General features: G+C 35.1%; 2 protein-coding genes across 12 annotated transcripts in view; one reads left to right on the top strand and one right to left on the bottom strand.

The window, feature by feature from the left end:
- LOC121316524 (protein phosphatase 1 regulatory subunit 14C-like) overlaps window positions 1-2060 on the bottom strand; it is a 30877-nt gene extending 28817 nt beyond the window's left edge. Inside the window, exon 1 of the mRNA XM_041251556.1 lies at window positions 1744-2060. Within this exon, the coding sequence (XP_041107490.1) occupies window positions 1744-1977 (234 nt within the window). The 5' untranslated portion in view covers window positions 1978-2060. The remainder of the gene's footprint in view (window positions 1-1743) is intronic.
- Window positions 2061-6671: 4611 nt separating this feature from the next.
- map7b (microtubule-associated protein 7b) overlaps window positions 6672-22946 on the top strand; it is a 66544-nt gene continuing 50269 nt past the window's right edge. For 10 of the 11 annotated variants that reach the window (XM_041252471.1, XM_041252482.1, XM_041252481.1 and 7 more), the window contains exon 1: window positions 13243-13404. In XM_041252471.1, coding sequence (XP_041108405.1) covers window positions 13272-13404 — 133 coding nt within the window. In that variant the 5' untranslated portion in view covers window positions 13243-13271. Of the gene's footprint in view, window positions 6740-13242; window positions 13405-22946 lie in introns of those variants that run through there. The other variant, XM_041252475.1, reaches the window with a different exon arrangement.

The following is a 22946-nucleotide window of genomic DNA, read 5'->3' as shown; positions in this document are numbered from 1 at the left end:
TAGGCATACACCACATGTGTACTTTCACAGGGCACCCATTCTCTAAGAACGATACTGGAAGTTCAGTAATCTGGAGTTGCTGGTGCTCACAACCATAAGGTTTGCTTTGTGACCCACCAGCTGAACCAGACCTGCACTTCTGTGACTGCATCACTAAAGCTGTGAAACTCTGCTGCTCACCACTGCAAACACTTCACTGTACAGCTTAGTTTTGCACTTTACAGCTATATCATATATTCACTCACATGATTCAGTAGAAAGGCTGGAATTCACACAAAAGTCTGTATTTAAACTGAAGCAACAACTCCTGAAAATTATAGTCATCAATTCTGTTCCTACAAGGGATTCTCCACAGAATGCCCTTCTGTGCCCCTCATTCTCCCCTTATCTTTTTATAGTGCGTCCACCCCCAAATGACTGGAAAACCACCATTAATCAAAATGTTTAAGTCTTATGAAGCAATAGTATCCTTGGTTTACATCAAAAAGATTACATTGGCTATATACTGCAAGTCTCCACAATGACAATTATAATATATAGTAGAAGCACCACATAAGTGACACTTTCATCAAGTACGATTTATTAGGGGGATGCTTGTTTTAACTGTACATTTTAGCTTACCATCTGAAATTGCCCATGCATTAAATCAGATTCCTAAGGTAGTCCACAAAGTCTACCCTATTTTTCAGTCAGTCAGCACTATGAACCATAACACAAAGTTCCCCTTTGTGTGCAAGCATAATGGAATTATTTACAAACTTGCAGTTACTGTTCTGAATGGCTGACAGTTACACACACAAAGCACATTTACTTCAACTTCTAAACACAATTTCATTGTGCAAGAAAAAAAAAACACAAAAAAAAGTTGTATTACTTTTCTTAAGGATAGATTATCCAATGAATTTGATTGTGAGTCATCATTTTTTTTCCCTGACAGCCTCAATCCTAAGCAAAAGGGTTTTTTTTTTTTTTTTTTTTTTAGCTTAATTGTTTGATATTAAAAGGTTAATATTGCAGTAATAAAGCGGCCTCTTACTTTACATAGCTGCGATATATGAGAAACGATCTATAGAAACGATGTACAATTGATCATTTTACATTAACTGCAAGAAGTTTAGAATACCAACTTCAAGTGAAATAACTGAAAATATATAAAATACAGTAAATCGTTTATAAATACAGTATGGTACAAACACCTTGGATTGCTACTTTATAGTTCTGTATTTTACTGAAACCGCATCTTCAAATACTGTTGGTTAAAATGTAACGTTTGTGTTTCAGTAAAAATAACGTTTTTAACTCCAGCAAGTTTATATGGACGTAACTCGTTAAGTAAGCATTACCCACCGGGGTTCTACCTGATTAACTAGTGAAACTGATATTTTTAAGTCACCAATCCAAAATGGTAAACTATAGTGATTAAAAATATAAACAATAATTTGTATTGCGTATTCTTGTCATTTTGTACTAAATCAAAGGTAGGTTACAAAACTCCCAGGAGAACGTCAGGTATGTTTATCATATTGACCTGGTCGTTCTAACCTGTATAGTTTAATTTACACGTGCAGCTGTTCACTGGACAGAACGAATTACTTTGAACCTTTAAAATCAGATAAATTAGCATCAATAGAAATGCACATAAAACAACTAAATAGCCTCACTTATCAAAAGCTGTCAAAATAAATATTGCGCGTAAATAAATGAAGATATTTACTGCATTATCACTGATGTCATCAGTTTTACCTCACAATCGTATAACACGCTCAGCTGCTCAATGATCCACTCCTCCAAGATCAGTCGTTTTCTCAGCTCCTTTCTGTCGTATTTCACGGTCACTTTTCCATTTTTTTTCTGGACCGAATCATCCCTGGTTGCTGGTCCGGTTCCTGCACGGCCTCCAGTGGGGGCTGCTTGGAAAAATACCCTTGCAGGGGGAGGGGGGAGCTGGGTGCTGGTTTCTGCTGCACTGGATGACATTGTCTAATTGCACTGAGACAGAGACTGTGAAAACGATGCCAATTTTACTAGATACCTGCTATTTAAAGAACTTCTCTGCTTTATTGCTGGGTCATCAAAAGGGAGGTACTTCAGTCCAAACCCACTACTTTAACGCTTTCACCGCTGGAGGATGCTTTCCCCGTGCAAATCTTTTGAAATGTAAATGTTCCTTATAAATGAATACCCAGTATATAAACATTTATTTATTTATTTTCTTATTAAGCTATTTAAAATCTACCTGATTATGACCCTGTATGCTAATATTTTAGATGTCATCCATTAAAAAAAAACCAAAAAAACAAAACAAAACATATTCTACCATTATTTAAACGTGCATTGCATTAAAAAAAGGGTGTTCTCATCGACTTTGTAAGATTTTAGAATGATATTACAGAAACTTTTACATTTTTCTTGGCAGATGACATCACAAGTCTTGAAAAAGTGCATTCTATTCTGGCTGCCAAAAGTCATTGTAAACATAGCAAGTCATTGACAGAAGACACTGATGTTCTGAAATGACACAGAAAGTACAAGTATATACAATATCCAGACAAGGCAAGCAAACCGAGTATCATGTTTTAAAATGAAAATATATGAAAATTATTTTGGTATCTACAATTACTTCAAATGTTGGCTGAGTGGGAAGATTGGGGGGGGGGGGGGGGGGGGGGGGGGGGGGGGGGGGGGGGGGGGGGGGGTTATTCATATATATTTATTCATCGTTTTAGACATTGCCCATTCAAAACACCCCAGTCCTTGATATGACCTCCTTCATCTTTTATCCTGAAACAACATACTGTACTGCCACAGTTTTCTTTCGGGATTAAGATAACACTCTGCATCGATTTGCCAGCTTGCCAGGTTGATTGATCTTTTTAAAATGATGCATCCCAAAGTCCTCTTCCATGCTGGAGTGTCTGCTAAGCTACTGCCAGCAATCATTCCTCTGACCTATGAGGGACCCTGCACACTTTCCCTTGTTTTGAAAGCTCAGCGTTGCCAGGTATGGGGACAGCCGATTTAAACAACATTGTTTTCTGCAGGTGGTAGGTGTTTCTATTTATCTGTTTTACGCATGTTCATGTAATACATCGAATATTCATTATCTGAACGCAAGTTGAGTGACACACGTTGAATGACATTCAAACATTGTGATGATGACAAGTTCCTGAAGAGAGTCAAAGTAGTTGCTCCACCCATTATTCTAATTTGGCAGGAACAACTCCCTTGACTAGTCTCAATTCTTTTTTTTTTTGCTTTTTTTTTTAGCTTTCGTCAGCTGTTGTTTTTCTGGAGCTGTTGAAAGTGGCAGTATGCCAGAGCCGCTCAGACAGCTGCTGTAACTTTGACAACTAGTGAACTCTTCAGAACCTCCCCTTGGACTTTATATGCTGTCCTCTACATGAAGTCCAATAGGGAATATGGCCTGCGTTCAATACTGGAAGGATAACCATAGTTGCATTTTAGTATCTGTGACATTGCATCTTAAGTGCAATCGCTGAATGAGAACATTCTGCAGGTGTATGCTATAACATCACCATCAGGGCCCTTAGCTACTTCAGTCTATCAATCAATAAAGTGCATTAAAGTTATCTTAATACACTTGAATAATAATGATACATAGTTTTCAGCCCTTTATACAGTAAAGTTATATAATTGAAGATTTCACATAAGTGGAAGACTGATTAATCTTCCTAAAGACAAGGATATTGTTAACTAGGTAGACTGCTGGATCAGTACTATTATTTCAGTGAAGACCAGAACATTTGCATTTGGGGTTCTTCTAAGGCAGTTGTGTTTGTCTTTAACTCTGGGAAGGATATGGCAGTATCTACTACTGATGTCAATTTGTAGAACTTTTTAGGTCCATTTTTTTTTTATACCAATAATGGCTTTGGAGCTTTTTCTAGGGTTAATTTAAAAGTAGATCTGCATATTACATTTTTAATCTTATGTTAAATATACTATTACTACTGGTAAGTTATAGCCTGTCCTTCCCTATTTCAAAGTCAAATACTACAATACCTATTCAGATACAGTACATTATCAACCAATTCTATGTTGAAAAAATCTTTTGTAGCTGCATTCGATTTTCATTCACGACAGCCTAGCACTTTAATAAACCATAAAGGCGTCATCCAACATTATTATCATATAAGGGAGTATCCAAGTTAGAATTTTCTTTTTTTCAGTATTACTCTCCTAGTCAACTAAATGTTAAATTGTACTACTCCAGGGCATTTGTCCTTCAAAACTTGTGACTTGGCTGCAGACAAAAGTTACAAAGGAATGCAGGTCTTTATTTATCAGAAAGGTTACTAAAACGTAGCCTGTACCAGATGCATTACATAATACACAATCACGTCATAGAATCAACTGTGTGTCTGCCCTCAGTATATAATAATTATCTGCATCAACATCATGGTTTTTGATACATTTCTAAATGTCCACAGGAAACGATCTTTTGAATGCTGACTCTGGTGCCCTCTAGTGTTTATACTTTATTTCTAAATTATTATTGCACAACAGCATAGTGATTTATAGATAGATTTAAGATCAGCTGTGTTACAGGTAAAAGTATCATGCATCTGACTCAGCATCATTGCCTGTGGGTAGCAGGTGAGGTCCCATTACATGTAACACAGGTAGTGACCTTATAAAACTGTGGTAGGATAATTGACTTTACCTAAATCAAAATAAAAATGAAAAAAAAATAAAAAGCAAAACAATAGGGTATTTGACAGAGAATGTTGACCGGGTTTGTTCCCAATAAAATAAAATAGCTTATGAAGTGATGAAACAATATACATCCCTGTCACTTCTAATTTGAACAGTTTGATGAACTTATAGCAGTATGCAATGCTTTAGAGATAGTAATTTTGGGGTAGTACTGCATTACCCCTAGTGGTTATATTCATTGCATTACAGTACTTACTTCAGTTATTACAAATGTGTCACTATACAATACTGCAGGATCTTGTCGTAACACTGCATAAAAATGGAAGATTTTTACCTCATCATATATCCATATATATATATATATATATATATATATATATATATATATATATATATATATATATATATATATAAAAAGTGTACAGTACAAAAAATATATATGATTAAAAAAATAAAATAAAAAAAAATCTATTATTTTTTTTAGCAAGACGTTTTGGGCTACCCGGTCCTCCAGGCTGGATGAAAAAGTATGTCGCTGAAGAAGGACTTGCAGTCCGAAAAACATCCTATAAAATAGATTTTTTTTTTTTTTTTTTTATCGCTCATTAACATTAAGCACATCGATGTAATGGAAAAACAAAAACTAAAACGTGCACAACCATGTGTAGTGCACGAGGGGCTCCCTTAATCAGGGCTATATATATATATATATATATATATATATATATATATATATATATATATATATATGTGTGTGTGTGTGTGTGTGTGTGTGTGTGTGTGTGTGTGTGTTTGTGATATTCCATATCAAGAAGTTAGGTAACCATATAACATTATACTTGTATTCAGTCTACACAGGCAAAACTACATTATACTGCAGTAATTATACAGTATCTGACTGGTGTGGAGTTAAGAAAAACGGGATTTATCTTGAATTTATCTTGATAATACAATCGCACAAAGGGTAGTATACATGTATACAAACATAATTGACCATAATCCTTGAATCCCTCTATCAAAGCGGTTTGAACAGTTCAGTACCCTACCGGTTTCAAAATTAAAAAAACAACATTGATTAGACGCCTCTTGTCAGTAGATGTCACTAATCTACCGCTGTTTGTTATTTCATTCTGATATACGTATGTACGAATTTTCAAACTGCATGCATTTGAAATCAATCATTACATATATCATTATTGTTTTAAAACAAATATTTAAGACTATAGGTAAATAAACCAACAACAATCTATTAAAAACTTGTCGGATAACTAAATTATAGATATAGATTTCAAGGCCAGAGCGCTAAAAAATTGTATTTTAAAGAAACATACTGTACTGACATGAATTATAAAACGCTGTATTTTGTTAGTGAGGTTTCTTTTAAATTGAGATGAGCGAGACTTCATAAGTCTATTAAATAAATACATTAAAAACAATTGTTGTTTTACTACTATTAATTCCTGAGTTGAAGCTTTGTACTTCATTGTTTATATTTCATTATTATTATTATTATTATTATTATTATTATTATTATTATTATTATTATTATTATTATTATTATTATTTATGTATTTATTAGCAGACACCCTTATCTAGGACGACTTACAATTGTTACAAAATATCACATTACAAAGTTTCGCATTATAAAATATCACATTACAAGTAATCACATTATAAAGTATCATATTACAGAATATCACAATACAGATAAGAGCAGATATGAAAGTAAAATAAGATCACATTTAAGAGCAAAATAAAGAATACAGTAAGGTATAAGTAAGAGCAAGTTTGACTAAGAGCAGTTATAACTTAGTAAATATTTGCTTATAATTGTTAAGTCCAGTAAGAACATATATCCGAATGTTCTGTCCTCACATCTGCCCTCGAAGTGTTTCTGTATTGGTGTTCATATTGTTATTCTTGCAGGTGTGTCCCTTACCTGCCCGGTAGGCGACGTTCTCCAGCTGAACCGCCTAGCTGTGCCACTCCAGATCGCTAGTCCTGACGTCAGGAGAAATGGCGGATGCGGCGAGAGTAGGCACGTCTCTTTGCAGGTTTGAAGGTGAGTGTAAAACTCCTAAAAGTTGGACAGTATACCTTGTAAAACCATGTCAAAAGTAAGCCATTGTCAAAGACGGTCCGGGAGTTTGATTACATTATCAAGAAGTGGTGGCTGACTGAGCAAACTAATGTAAAGTGTTTAAAGGTGGTGAAGTCAGTGAGAACACATCAGCGGAGTTTGGTTATCGTGTATTCGGCACCAGTGGAATTTTAAAACTATTGCAAAACGGAGACTAAATCGTGTGGATTGGTTACTGAAAGAAAATGAAATCATGTAAGAGGTCAAATTTAATTTGTAAACCCGGATCACAGATCAGAGACTGTGTGGTAATGGTTTCAGAAACAGGAAAAACAACACTAGGCAGTAATAGCTATGGAACATGATCAGGTGCAATTGTTTTGATCAAAGTCCCAAGACTTTGGTTCAAATACTATTTGAAACCAGTTAATGTTATGAAAAAATGCAACATTATTCTAAATTTCAGTATTCGGACAGCGCACATTAAAACACATACGCTGTTGTCCAGATTTCTCAGATACCAGTTTCAATGACTCGCATTAACCCCGGTGGATTTTTTTATTTATTTTTTTGTTTTTATTTGTACAACACGAAATGGCATAATTTCGCCTGCATGTTATTGTTATACAGTGTATTATGTTATATTAAACCGAGAGTTAAACAACGCGTTCTCTGTGTTTTTGGGGAAAAAAAAAAAAAAAAAAAGAATAAATTAGTGTTATTAAGCAAAAAGCAGATGTAAAGCAGTTAAAAGTAACTAATGATCACGTGTTATTGACACATTCAGATTTTAACTTTATTCAAGTACAGACAATAATAACTTCTGGGCTTATACATCTGTCTTTTGTATTAAAAAAAATAAATAAAAAAGAAGATTAGGCATTCATAAGAATATAAGAAAGTTTACAAATGAGAGTTTGGTTGTCAGTAGTTATTGATCCCAGAATCTCATCAAGCAGCTTCTTGATGGATCCCAGGGTGTCAGCTTCAACAACATTACTGGGGAGTTGGTTCTAGACCCTCATGATTCTCTGTGTAAAAAAAGTGCCTCCTATTTTCTGTTCTGAATGCCCCTTTGTCTAATCTCCATTTGTGACCAATGGTCCTTGTTTCTTTTTTCAGGTCGAAAAAGTCTCTTGGGTCGACATTGTCAATACCTTTTAGAATTTTGAATGCTTGAATTAGATCGCCGCATAGTCTTCTTTGTTCCAGACTGAATAGATTCAATTCTTTTAGCCTGTCTGCAAATGACATGCCCTTTAAACCCAGAATAATTCTGATTGCTCTTCTTTGCACTCTTTCTAGAGCAGCAATGTCTTTTTTGTAGTGAGGTGACCAGAACTGAAAACAATATTCAAGACGAGGTCTTACTAATGCATTGTACAGTTTTAACATTACTTCCCATGATTTAAATTCAACACTTTTCACAATATATCCGAACATCTTGTTGGCCTTTTTTATAGCTTCCCCACATTGTCTAGATGAAGACATTTCAGAGTCAACAAAAACTCCTAGGTCTTTTTCATAGATTCCTTCTTCAATTTCAGTATCTCCCATATGATATTTATAATGTACATTTTTATTTCCTGCATGCAGTACCTTACACTTTTCTCTATTAAATGTCATTTGCCATGTGTCTGCCCAGTTCTGAATCTTGTCTCGATCATTTTGAATGACCTTTGCTGCTGCAACAGTGTTTGCCACTCCTCCTATTTTTGTGTCGTCTGTGAATTCTACCCTTTGAACTCTAAAACATTATAAATGCTGGATATAGCTTAAAACTAATAAGGTGTATCATGGTTACAACATCAGTGGGACTTGCCATTCCAATGGTAGCTTTACAAAATTTAACAAAACTGAAAACTAATGTACAACATGTTTTTTTTTATGGTGATCTGTACAGTACAATGTTAATATTTCAGTAACACTACTAGTGATCCTCCATGTGATGTTTGCATTCTGATTAAACAGAATCAGGATATATGCCTAAGCCCATACTTCTGCCTGGTTGTTGTCTCTTGTGGAAGAATGTGTTGAATATTTGTCAATTGTAGCAAGAACCTGCTTGCTTGTTGACTTGATATGCTTTGTCGCTGACTAGCATACTAACTGGTAAAGTATATAGTTATTTTCTGCAAGGTCAGAAATGATATCCTGTGGATATCATTAATGCCAAACAAAAAGGTGAACTGATCAGCCACAAATGGGATTTTAGTGTAGGGATAGAAATGACTCCAATTGCATTGCAGATTCACCTATTCAAGGTTTTACTATGAGCTTGATTAGCCACATTGTTTAGGTAACAAGCTCAGATGTGTCTTATTAAACTCCAAGTGAAACCACGAATGGATTCAAACTACTGTGCAATGGGAGTCTTATTTCCATCCCTATAGTGAAACAGTGAGTCAGTTATGACAGTGTTTTAACCATAACTTTAAACAGTTAAACTAAGGTCAGAGTAAAATTGCGGTAAAAGAAAGATCAGGCAGAGAAATGTTCTACATCTATATCTTAGAGTCCTATTTTATATTGTATTTAACGAACATAGTTATTAATTGTATCATTTAGTAAGTAAAATACTGCTTCAGCATTTCTCTTCCAGCTTTGTGGTTTACCTGAACTGACTTTCTGAATCTGATTTGTATTTCTCTACAGCCATGAAGTTATGTGTACAGTTCTCAGAATATATTGCTTTATCGTTTTAAAAAAGATCTCCTAGTATCAGCCCTCGAAGGCAAATGGAAGTGGTTTATGGGTTCACATGAGTGCAAATGCAGTGCTGCAAGAATAGAAGCTTTTCCAATGCTCTTTATAGGACTGGAGGGCAAACGTGGAACAGTATTTGGCTGCAGATAAAAGTAGGTGTTGACTTATCTTTTGAAGAAGGAATTTATTGTCTTACACATGTATAAGAGATGCCAAATTTCAGTGTGATAGGTAAGTGGAGGCGTTTCTGTTTCAATTTGAAAAAACATAGGAAAGACAAGGCTGCTGGTAACCACTTGTAGAAAATGTGCCTCAAAGGGTTTGTAAATTGTTTAGCATTTAGTTTACCAGCTTATAATTTGTTCTAGTATAATAAGTAAGTTTACTCGAAATCCTTTTCACCCATATTGTATAGTCAAACACATACATAAAGTTGTATACAAATACAGTTCATAAACATTTTATGAAGAAAATCGAATTTGCGTAACACATTGTTTTCAATCCAATCTCATTAATCATATACTAAGGAATTTTAACTGTACTGTTGGCTGACAAAGTAATATATTCTCTATAAAGGCCACCACTTAAAGAACAAATTGCCTTACTTTGATCAATGCAACTGACACACACACACTGATTTCTTCTGGCCACCATTTCCAATCTCATTATTCTATTGTAATATACAAAGTGGGTTTGTTTATGGATAAGTAGTCCCACCTTTTTACTAATCACTGAAAGTAGTTGAATGTTGCAATGTTGGTACTTTCAAGTGTATTGGTTTTCCTAGCAAGTGTTCCTCTCTTACATTTTATTTTAATCTAATGATTGTCAATGTACGTATTAAAAAGTAACTTTACAGAAACACGTAACTGTAAAAATGAAGGTAAGAAAGATATACAGTACCTGTATGTTATCAAGCTAATACATTATTTAATTAGTCCCACTTGTTGGTTCTGTAGTCGTGATTTATATTGAATATTGAACTGTTCAATTATTTTCATTCTCTCATCTACTGTATACTCTGTTCCCATCTTATTTCAACCTGTTACAGCACAGAAGCCGTGCATGCATGCAGTAGCACGTTTTACTGTATTACACCAAAATGTTGTGTAGTTCAGGTTATCTGAAGATTTAGATCAGATTTAAGAGAATTTGCCTTTCATTAATTCATCTGGTATCTTTTCCTAAGAAAACCTCACTGGTGACTGATACTAGGCCATGACATGTTGTAGTTTAAAAACAGAATTTCCTTTCGTCTTTCTCCCCGAAAGGATATCTATGTATAAAATGAGTTTCTTACGAAGATCAGTAGAAGTTAAAAATAGAGGCCTAAGCTTGATACATGGTTTCTGTCAATGCAGTAAGAGAGTGTGGAATGTATAACTGCTAGCAGGAGGATGCTTGTTTTTGGCCACAGAATGACTTCTGCGGGCAGTTTTCAGAGAGAAAGGAAAATGTTTCATACAAGGTTAGCTGCCTACTGGGCCTACAACATTGTCTTAATGAGGAAGTTGAATTGAGTTAAGGCTAACCTATGGCCAGTTCATTCTTTTGTTAAGGTATCATGATGCTGTAGTGCTGGATCTGATGTTTAGGTCCCTCAGTACTAGTACTACAACTACTATAGAATATGGCAGAGCTGGAAGCTAGGAGCCTATTCAGAGGATAGGAATTTTAGACTGCTTCTGTCACACTCTCCAGAACAAATTACATTAAAAAATCATGGAGATCAGAATAGGACAGGAGTTGGAAGGACTCAAAGGAAGTGGATAGTGCTTATAAATGAGCTTGTACGATATGGTACATAGTCATGATATGCAGGTTACAATATGATATGCCTCACAATCCATGTGATGGTCCTGATGGGATACTTGTATGATGTATAGTAAAATCAAATTATCATTTAATGATGTACTATGTTGTTAAGTCAAACATGTAATGAGATAAAGAGAGTATGTATTCATCATTCCAACAATGAAACATACTGGCAATACTGTAGCGCCATGTGAGTTCTATAAATATAAGATTTTAAGCACAAGTTTGCTTTTATTTATTTTTTTATTTACTTTTTTGTATTTTGTTTTTTATAATTTAGTAGTCGCCAATAGATTTTTACCCCATTTTTCTCCCAATTTGAAATAGCCAATTATATTATTTTAGACTCAGCTCACCGCTACCAGAAGCGACGAAGACGAGCACAACATTTTTGTTTTTTTTTCACTCTGCAGGCCCACCATGCAGCCACCTCAGAGCTACATGGTCGGAGGACAACGCAGCTTTGGGCAGCTTACAGGCAACCCCTGAGGCGCCCGGCTAGCTGGGAATTTGTTGCCAGTAGGTTTATTATGGCTGCAGGCTACCGACAGCACCAGGCTTGAGCGTCCACCTAGAGTTGAAGTAAAATCTCTTAAATGTAATTCATTGAGGAAGGAAGGAAGACTTAGGCTACATAGCAAAATTCCAGACAGACAGAAATATTTAAATACAGTATACCCTCCTGTATTTTAATATTATTTAGGTCGTTTGCATTTGGAAGGAGAATTTATCTGGCTAAAAAAAAAACTACATGAAAACACATACTAGCCAAAAGGTACTAATAAAATAGTGAGAAAAAGGTGAGACTTATTTTATTTTTTCCATGGAAACTGCCCCATTGACTAAGCAGAAGATGTGTCTCATTTCACTGCATGTCAGCTGCATGATAGATTTTCTTTTTCTTTGTTACTTAGCTAGAGTTAAAATGGACAAGTTCTGGTTGAACATTGGCTTGTATTTTCTGAAATGTTATTTGTTTTTGTTTTTAGTTTTTTTTTTTTTAGTTTTTTTCTAGTGCAAATAGTTTAAAAAATAAAACAAAACAAAAACTTCATAAAGCTTCATGGATCGCCTTACTAACAGCATATTCAGCATATGTAAATGTTATTTGTTTGCCACATCACAGAATAAGGCAAACATGCAAAAACAGGTTAAGAGCTCTTAAATGTGTATTAGAAACTAAAACTGTCATCAAGGAGCACCATTTATTGTTTGCTTAGCCACATACCCACTCCGAACATTATCTGTGCAGCGTATGAGACTACAAGTTTTGCTTAGCTAGATTATATTAGCTATACAGTATATTAAACATCTGTGAGGTTAGACTGCCCATCACATGTTTCACTCATCTGCTTGTGCAAGCAATATGACCAGCCTGTGACAGCCACAAGAGTAGCACAGCACAGTAGCAGTGTAATATTAACTAGGGGGTGTCAAGCCTGTGCAAATGATACTGTGGAGCATTCCAGTGCACTGTAACATCCTGCTGATTGAGACGTATACAGCCTCTACCCATTCATTGGTGACATGCTGCTGTTGTCCGAGCAACCATTAACAGCACAGTATCATATTTTCCTTCCTTTTGTTCCATGCTGAATATTTCAGTCTGCTGTAGCAGGATTTAAATACAACAAAAAAAAAAAAAGAAGGGATTTCTTTTCTGGCAGGAAGAAGCAGCGTGTGCACTGGGATCTGATTGTCCAGGTCAGCCCTTGAAGAGGCAGTAGCATCCTTCTTAGTAAGGCAATGCAGGATTAGGGATTTTCCTCTGGACTGGTGAATAGCGTAAGGCCCCTTGCTTGCTTTGCATGCTTGCCGACTGGATGTCAGTGCTAGTCAGCTGCTCTCCCTGTTTACCCAAATTGGATTTGTTTGAAATGCACAAATGAACAGACAGATCTGGTGCTAGCTAGCTTCACAGGAGCTGGAAGATAAGTGCTTTGGGTTTTTTTTTTTTTTTTTTTTTTTTTTTTTAATAAGAATCAGCAGCAGTATGCCTGTCTCTGCTAGTGCCGTCCGACAGGAAAGGTTTAAGAAGACAGGTACAAGGCCGAATCTACCTGGCTTATTTACTATTAATGAAGAGGATGAGCAGCAAAGGAATGGACATGCCATAAAGCAGAAAGGTAGGAGAGAATATTTAGTATTTTCTGCACCAGTTGGTGTGCAAAGTAGATGCTTTTCCAGCTGTTTCAGTAAATACTACAAATACAGTCTTCATTAATTACTTCCCCAGCTGTAATAAACAGGTAGTAAATGTCATTAAAACTGGTAAACCCATATGCGATGCTTGTCAAAATCTGTCAGTCTTTTTTTTTTTTTGCTCTGTGTGCCAGTAATGCGGCAAGAGAGTGTAGCTTTCAGATAATTCCAGGCTGTTACTATTTGCATTTTTGATAGTAGTGAACTTTGAAATTATCATGAAAATGCTGAAAACCTATTAGAAAAAGTATTATGTGCATATTTTGGTAAATAACTACCTTGTTTCTTAAACTAAGCAAAAGGGATTGTACCATATCATTAGACCTATTAAACGGAACACATTTAATTTCAAAGGGGTTGGCTACTGTACCACAGTTTGTTTATTTTTAAATGTATTTTATATAAAATATTTTACGTTCTTAGCCTGAAACTAGTTTTAAAATTCCTTTGACGTTTATGAAATTCAGGAAACTAATCTCTCCTAATGGCTTCTTTTGAAAATTGTTAAATTTAACAAATGCACATTTATGACATGACCGGCTTTGTGTACTTGTTCATGTTTAATGTAAATAGCAGTATGTAGAGATTACATTTTGTAATTTGCATTTTGTAAGGATAGCATAAATATATGTTAGTGTCAAACCAAGCAATACAAAGGTAGAATGGAAAGTTTATATTCCATTTATATGTTAATTGCTAAACAAATCCTCTAATATTTAAACCAATGTGTTTATATGTAATTACTTAGTTTTAATCCCTTCTTAATTATACATACCATTCATTGGAAATTGATTGTGCTCGACAAATTGATTATTTTAAACCACATACTACTGGAGTGTGTTTATGTTGCATGCAGACAGGCACACACCCTTTAAACGGATTTCCTATTTCAAAAGACATTGTTTACCTGGCAGCATTGGATTTGACTAGGATTGCATAAGGCCCTGGATCACCAATTAGCTTTGGCTGTGTGTCCTTTAGTTGGCCGGCCTTGAAGGGCCCTATTCACCTCGGCTGCGGTAACTTTTGGTGACAGCGCTGCCTGCCTGCCTGCCTGCCTGCCTGCTTGCCTTCTGGTTTTAATGTCTCATAATAGGAGCTTTGATCGAAGAGCCCAGTACTGTCGTTTTTCCAACATGACGCGTAAAGAAGAACATTCTAGAAGAGTGGTACTCACTTGTGACAATTGCTAGATTAAACACTTCGGTTCAATCAAAGAAATAAAGACCTGCTTGCACTGGAACTAGTCTATGGGATGCTCATTGCAGTAATTAAGGACATAGTTGGAACAAGATCCTGCACTGGACTGAGAGAGACCCAGCTGAGTAACTGCTTTAGAAGGTCCAGTGCTAAAATAGTACTGTAAAGTTAAGCCACAATTTCTCGGGGCACAATTTGTACAAATGTATTTTATTATTCACCAAAACCAGCCTATCAGTACTTTGAACTGATAAAAGCAACTAGTCCTGTACCTGTAACTGCAGAATCAGCTGCAGAATCGTACATCTTTTAACAACAACAAACCGAGACACGAACAGTTCAGTAATATTGCTCCATTTAGATATCTGACACTGTCAAGATAAACTACAAGCAGCTCTGACAAGTAAAACTGTATTTATTTTATAAAGTTGTTATTGGTATTATTATTTTTATTATTATAGTAATAATCTCTATTTTTATATAACGCCTTTAATAGTGGACAACCATCACAAAGCGCTTTACAAGATACGAGACTAGGATGTGTGAACTATGCAACTTTTAATCTGCACTGTACATCCTACAAAGAAAAGACATCTAGATTCCTTACAGGAGTCTAATAAAGTGATCTGTAAATCTTGGTCACATTTTCCTAGTAACCGCTTACCCTGGCAATTATGACTTTCTGAGGGCACAGATACAAGACCCTGTTGAATGAGCTGTTGATACACATAACCCAGGTGTTTTTCTATTAAGAGGGTTTATTGTTAAAAGTGAGAATTGCAGGAACCATCACGGTGAAATGAACAGTGTGTCTTCTCTGCCTTGACATAAAGGAGCCCTGGAGTTTAAAACCATTTACAAATGCAGAAGCATCTTAAGTTGAAGACCATTTTAAAGGGCACCATTGAAGAAATGCATAATACAGGGCAATTGTCTTGCAGCATACTGTTTAGTAACGGAAGTTCAGACCACCTTTAGGTCGGAACAGATGGACTGGAACAGTAATCCTTAGTGGACTGCAGGCAGAGACATGAGTTTAGAACAATGGTACAGTAACTCAAAAAAAGAAAGCCCAAGGCCATTCATTATATGCAAGCTTATCTTTTGAATAAGGCTATGTGAATTCAGTATTATATATACTGTATACAGTAATAATATTAGTATTGGTATATCCTGTTATAAAGAGGGGTGTGGGGCGTTTGCATTACGACCAAGAAGAGTACATTTACAGTGCAGACTGTGAGAATGCTGTTTGCTGTGGGGGAGTCACTTTGTAATGGTTTGCTTCTGACTGGAAGATGACAGATAACAGGTTTAACATGAATATTTTGGTGTTCATATGACTTGATGTAAACACAACAGTGTAACTTGGCTGACTTGCTGATTTGCATTGTTGGTGGGAAAGAGTTGAGAAACAAACATGGTTTAAATGAGAGCAGTGGAGCCACGTCAGCATGTTGGCTTACTGCATTTGTGTTGTGAAAAAGGAACATACCGAAAGTGGGAACGTGAAATGCACAGAGCAATTGCAAAGTCCAAGCCAGGGCATAATAAATGAAGCGTTTTTATCAGTGCTGTAATATGGATACAGCTGCAGCTTTATGGGTTTATTGGTAACTGCATCAGTAGAACAGTGCAGTGAAGCATGGCACTATGCTTTAATATATTTTGTGAATCTGCTGTGCCATATAAAAAGGATACTTTTAATGTGTATCATTACATTAAATTAGAACCTTTTTGTAAACATAAATGGTACTTCTTGGTGATCTGCCCTGATATGTATACAAGCAATTATTGATGTGCATATTTATATGATGGTGGTAGGAGCAGTCATGGACTCTCCCTTTTTATGTGCATTTTTTATTTTATAAACCACAGACAGATGTTGCAGACCTGACAGATACTTTGTTGTAAGAAATGGATTGAAATATGTCCACTAAACTGTAAGCCCACCAAAGGTCAGTTTGTTAACTCGTGTCCCACAAGTGGTTTCAGCCCTTCAGAGATTGGGCCGTTTTTGATACTGTCATCCTGAAGTCTTTTTGTGTGGTCATTAAATCAGACAGTAAAGTAGGTAGACAGTAGCAGCGTTCTGCATACAGAAAGCCAGTTAAATTATGAGCACACCTAAGCAATTTGAAAGTGATCTCTCTTCTACTTTAGAAGGAACATGCTTTTAAAAATCACTCAAGAATTTGACAATTGGACATTCAATTTTAAGGCCAGCAACACAGAACTACTAAAGCAGTGGTACTTATTTTGCACGAATTCTACAAAAGACCTACCTGGCTATCTGTACAGAAGCATTAATAGGGTTAATGACATTCTAAATATAATTTTTAGATCCGCAATCACTCAAATATGAGATGTATAATTCATAATTGATCTTAAATATTTGGCATGGTTTCATCTTCCACTACACAACATATAAGCAAAATCAAAATCTTGAGGCAGGAGTTTTTCTGGATTTTGGTTGATTTGACATGGAATGACCCCTAAAAAAAAAAATATATATATATAAAATTAGTAATACAGCAGGGAGGGGGTTATTATCCTCCCTGCAGAAAACATGTGCGTATGCACATTTTGTTAATTGTTTTATTATTGATTATCCCCTGCACCTGGCAGCTATTGTTAAATTAAACCTAGGTGCAGGGTATTTATAGAGAGCAGCCAGTCTGTTCGGGGCTGCTGTGAGTGAAGAGCCCGGTTGCGGCAAGGCAACCATAAAGTGTCGTGGTGCCGAAAGGGCACGTGGGCGTGTGTGTATACGTCTTTTTGTGAACCGGTAAACAGGTTAGCTGTCCGGTCCTGTGTTAGTTAGGTTCCGGTGTGTTAGTTAGTGCTCTGAATAAGAGCTAGGTGTTTTGTTTTGTTTATTTTGTTTGTATTTCATGTATTAAAAATAGCGTGTAAGCGCTTAAACTCCATTTCTTGTGTCCTGGGTCCTGAATTAAAGGGGCAACGAACCATGTGAGTGGCAGGATTATATATATATATATATATATATATATATATATATATATATATATAATATAATAATATATATATATATATATATATAAAAATTACATTTTTAGGTTGGCTTTTTCCAATTTGAAAAGGTTTTGTTGAAAATGTTTTCTCCTGTGCACTCACCTCCACCATACACAACAAAGGAAAGAAAGTGCTGCATCCAGTGCTGGACTATAGTAAAGCTCAATACGACTATAATATGAATTTAGAAATCACAACCTGTGATTGTTTAAACAGCATCACATAACATTGCATCTATGTAACGTATACACATGGCTTGCATACCAATGAGCTGCTTCACACTGTATAAATCATTACGCACAACATTATACAACATAAACCAGTGTCATGAGTGACATTCAACCCATTTTCTTTAGTATACAGTGCACCCTCGCTTATGACGCTCATACAGCATGTCCCCCAATTCCCTATAATAGTGATTCATGCAGTATTTCTACAATAAATACAGTACCGGTGTTGTTCAAACGGTAAACAATGTTTTGTCCTTTGGGACTATATAACATTGTGGATGCACACAATAGAAGTGTATTGTTTTTATTTAAAAGGTGTTTTAATTGTTTTTGGTCCCCCAAATGACAATTAATTTTGAAATTGCCATTTTATAAGCAGTATAAACCACTTCAGGCCATACGGTTCCCACGAAATATACAAACTGCTTGATGGTTAAAGGCCCTTGGCTTCACAACAGGCCAAATCACCACCTGGACGAGTTTATATTTCATGGGAACTACACGACCCATCGTAGTTTGTACTTCTTATACCTGTAATGTGATATTAACTTTTGAACTGGAGTTTTGCTTCTTGAAAACATTTATATGTTGTATGGTAGGAGGATGCCTACCAGGCCCAATTTTCTCTTCCAGATGCTTTGAATTATCTTGACTGCTACATACAGAACCTTATGTAAAACTTTTCTCATTTTTTTTTCTTTGAGGTTTAGTTACACACTTTGTTTTTTTTTGTTTTTTTTTTTAGTTTTCATTTGTATGAAGTATAACGGTAAAACTTGTATGTCACACAAAAGTTGTTGTCCAGGGCGTCGGGCGATGTGAATTGCACACCCCTGTTAATTGTGTCCTGATAAATTTGGTTTAATTTTGATTTGGCCAGGGTGAAAACATCTACAGAAAGACCCTGGGAAATGAATTTAGATTTAAAATTAGGTGACAAGTTCTTGTGTCTTTCACTCGATTTTCTTGATTGGGACAAATACTTTCCAGAAAATGCTACCAAGATACAGTAGTTTTATACCAAATATCATTCAATCATTGATAGTTTAGCCGCCTGTGTCACTGTGAGTGAAATATGCATGTTCCTAATACTTCATGTGAGAGAGAGAGAGATACATGAGAGGAAAGCTGCATGATCAAGGGGGGATTCGTTTTCTGTTTTTTACTGCTTTACTTCTTTGCATGGACGTTGTGTGGAATAATCATTCTCAGTCATCGAGAGCTGTTGTTATTTATTAAAGAACACTGCAGCATGACAATTTAACAGCAGACCTGGGAATTACTACTCTATACTAGATTATTTGTGTAGACAAATTTACTAATGATGGTTGAACTGTGCTTGCCTTCTGTGATCGTTGTCGGCTTACACTTGTCACCAGTACTTGCCAATATGCCTACCCTAATTGGGATGTTCTTGGCAGGTTTACAGCCATACATTCTGAATTAGATTTTGACATTTTAAAACTGCTTCAAAATAGGTTTTTTCTTTGATTTGTGTGAGTTAAATTCAACTCAGTCTTTAGCACTTAGACATTCATATGAAGTAGTAAGTGTTTAGAATAGCTTAATGCTGATTTATTTTTTTTTGCTTGTTAAATATGTACATGGCTGTTAGAAAGGTGAAATTAATTAATTTGTTTTACAAGAGTGTTTGTTATTTATTCTTATTTATTTAAAGCACTTATATAGTTATTTATAATGATAATGATTAGAAAAAAAAATCAGTGAGACAATTATATAATGACAATTACGTTCATCTCCATACTGTTTTTTATTTGTATGTATTTTTTCACCTTTTTGCCTGCTAAAGCTCACCAGGCTGCAGGCATGTTGATTCATTTAGACTGAACTTTTCTCCATTCAGCTCGGTGGTGATGCCCACTGGCTCTGCCCTCCCAGCATGCTCTGCAAGGGTATACCCGGTACGGTAGCCAGGGCTGGGCAACAGATTGACCACTATTTTCTGCAAAACAAACTGAACTACTGCTATTAACTATAGCTTATGATTATCCAAAAGTTTACAGGTGGTCCATACACTTAACTAGAAACAAGGACTTTAAAATATTTTGCCAGGTTTTTCCCATTAAGATGAAACATTTCATTTATAAAGTTGCTGTGGGAGGAGCAATAATAAGAAGCAGCAGCACATGTTGAAATGTTTTTTCAATCTCTAAAATATAATTTAAAACAGTATTTTTCAGGTTTTAGTTGTTAAACATACTTTCTTAATGCAAATGGCCTGAGATCTGTTTTAGCCTCCTGTCCTCTTGGGAGGCAAGTATAAATATGTCGTCTTGCTTTTGGCAGTGACAGTAGTGGTACATGTTTTAGAGTGCCTGCTCAACCTATAAGCTGCCCAGCTTTTTAGCTGTTATGTGCGTCAGGATTTTAATTACTCTGGCTGTATTTAAAATAAACGATTTCTTCTTTTGGAGCAGGTCTTGTGATTGAAACATATATCGGTACATACAAGGGAATTCTCTATTTCTAGTATAAATTGCTGTATAAGTATACATGACCTCTGTATTGAAACCAATGTCGGGGTGTAATATGTTGGAATCTGATTACGTTTTTCAGTTACAGTAACTGTAATGGTTCCTTTTTCAGATATGTAAATGAATGTGGTAACAGATTACATTTTAGGTGAAGAAATACGCACATACTTTGTTTCCTTTAAAGTACTATAGCTAATGCATAACATGGAAATCCAGAAAGTGTTTCAGCAGTTCATATCATCGTGCTAGAAAACCGCATCAGAGTAGGAAACAAGTGGGTTTAATAACTAGCTCTTCAAAGAATATGTTGTATTGGTTATACCCATAATAACCAGCAGCGGAGAAATTCTCAACAAAAAAGTGCATGTACTCTTATGCGCAGCCGGGTGTAAACATTAAAAAAAAATGTAGCCAATTTGTGCCAATGAATAAATACTTCTAAAATGTGTGTGTGTGTTCTATATATATATATGTATATATAGATATTATTAGCCGTTTTTCACAGAGAATCCGCGTCGGCCCATATATTTTTTAGTTAAATATATTATAAAATTATCAATCCCACACCGTTCTTATACAAACCTTTATTCGTCTAAAGCCTTTAAAAAAGTGAACTGGTTTCATTGACCATTTACCATTGGTAAAGAAGGTATTATTCTGAAAGAATTTGTGACCCTTCTGAAACATGGGGATCAATATATACTCATAATGACTAGTACATGACATTATATTGTTAAACTTCAAATTAGGAAGTTAATTTCTTAAGTATATTACAAAATGTTTTACGCTAAACCTATAGGACGTTTTTTGATTAAAATAAATAAATTAAAAAATTTAATTTTTTTAAGTTATTATTTATTTATTATGTTTTCACGTGGCATCACCGATTTTAGTGGGAGTTTCCTAGTACTATAATATATCTTCTCAATCTATCTCTGAACTATATATCTATTATAATATTTATACCTATATATATCTATAATATATATATATATATATATATATATATATAGCGTATATAATAAAATGTACTTGTCTTGGCCATTTTATTCTCCTAGTATTCTCCTGAAATCATCTCCCTAAATTCCAGACACTGGGTACTCGCCTTTAACAGGACCTGGCCTTGCTACACTAATACACTGATAGTTGGATTGGAAAATATATCCCTGTAGGTTTCCTTTTTTTTTAATTATTACTTATCCCACAATCATATTGTGTGCTCTTCTTTTCTGTTGTTTCTGTCTATATTAATTACCATGAACTACTCCAGAGAAAAATAGCTTTTGAAAAGACTTCTCAAAGCTGAACAAGAGGAAATATGATGGAATTACGTCAGTGTTACACAGACTTTCTTCAACAGATTTGCTAGTCGGCAAGGCGAATATGTTAATTAAATTAACACTTTACCACTCTGTTATGAATTGGGCTTCTGTTTTACATTTTTTTTTTATTAATTTAATTTTTTCAATGCTTATTTTTTAGCTATCTTCGTTATATGTAAATCTTTTTTTTCGGGGCTTTCGCTTTTTATATACTGTATGAAATTATTGTTTTTGGTGACTAATTTTTTTTCTGTCACAATATGGTCACGGGCATATTTGGTGTTTTGGCTTTTTTTTTTTTTTTTTTTTTTTTTTTTACATTTCGCCAGAATTTGCAATTCTGTTTTAAATTCCACAAGCGTATAAATACTACCTATAGTACTGTAATATAGCAAGAACATGTCATTTTAAATCTTGCAAGCGTGTTACAATCCTCCAATAGAAATGGTAGAATTTGCTGCCACTCAGTAGTTTAGGTGGGTTTTAAGTAATCAGAACGAATCAATGCAAGGTACAAGTCGGGAAGGAGGGACATTGCCCATGCAGGTTTTGTTATTTATTAATTTTTTTCACAGGGAGTTGGGTGAAGTCAACGTGAATCAAGTAAACATTTCGAATTTTTTCCCGGTGTTTTGCTGGATATACACTGATTTCACTGACACACATTTGATTTTTAAACAGATTTTACTTCACATAACCCAGAAAACGGCTATTTTCTAAATTCCGACATATTCGTTGTTTTGACAGTTGTAAAGAAAAAAAAACAAAAAACTAAAATATTAATCAGGAACCTAAATTAAAAATTTTATAACAGCAAACTTACTTAAGATGTCATTCAATGAACAACCATCTTAATTTCCATTTCTTAAGGAATTAGTAGTCGATCAGGGGAGGGTACCTACAACGTTATTGACCGATCATATAAATCCATAGACAGATGAGTCAGTTTCATAATGATTGGCACCAAAGTTGCCAAATAACTTTTCCTTGTGATCTTGTTGCCTTTAACTAAGGTTGATAGATCATCAACTGTCATTGGTTCATTTCGAGAATATTTTAATGACTGTTTAGTTTCTGTAACGTGACTGTTTTCTAACAAAACATGTGTGGACTGTACAAAATTAACAACTGTAACAGTAGATGTAATGCATGCGCTTTGGATGGTACAGTACAGTACGGTACA

The sequence above is a fragment of the Polyodon spathula genome, chromosome 6 (genome assembly GCF_017654505.1).
Source record: "Polyodon spathula isolate WHYD16114869_AA chromosome 6, ASM1765450v1, whole genome shotgun sequence".
In the NCBI taxonomy this organism is placed as follows: Eukaryota; Metazoa; Chordata; class Actinopteri; order Acipenseriformes; family Polyodontidae; genus Polyodon; species Polyodon spathula.
This window is presented reverse-complemented; position numbering and strand designations above follow the sequence as displayed.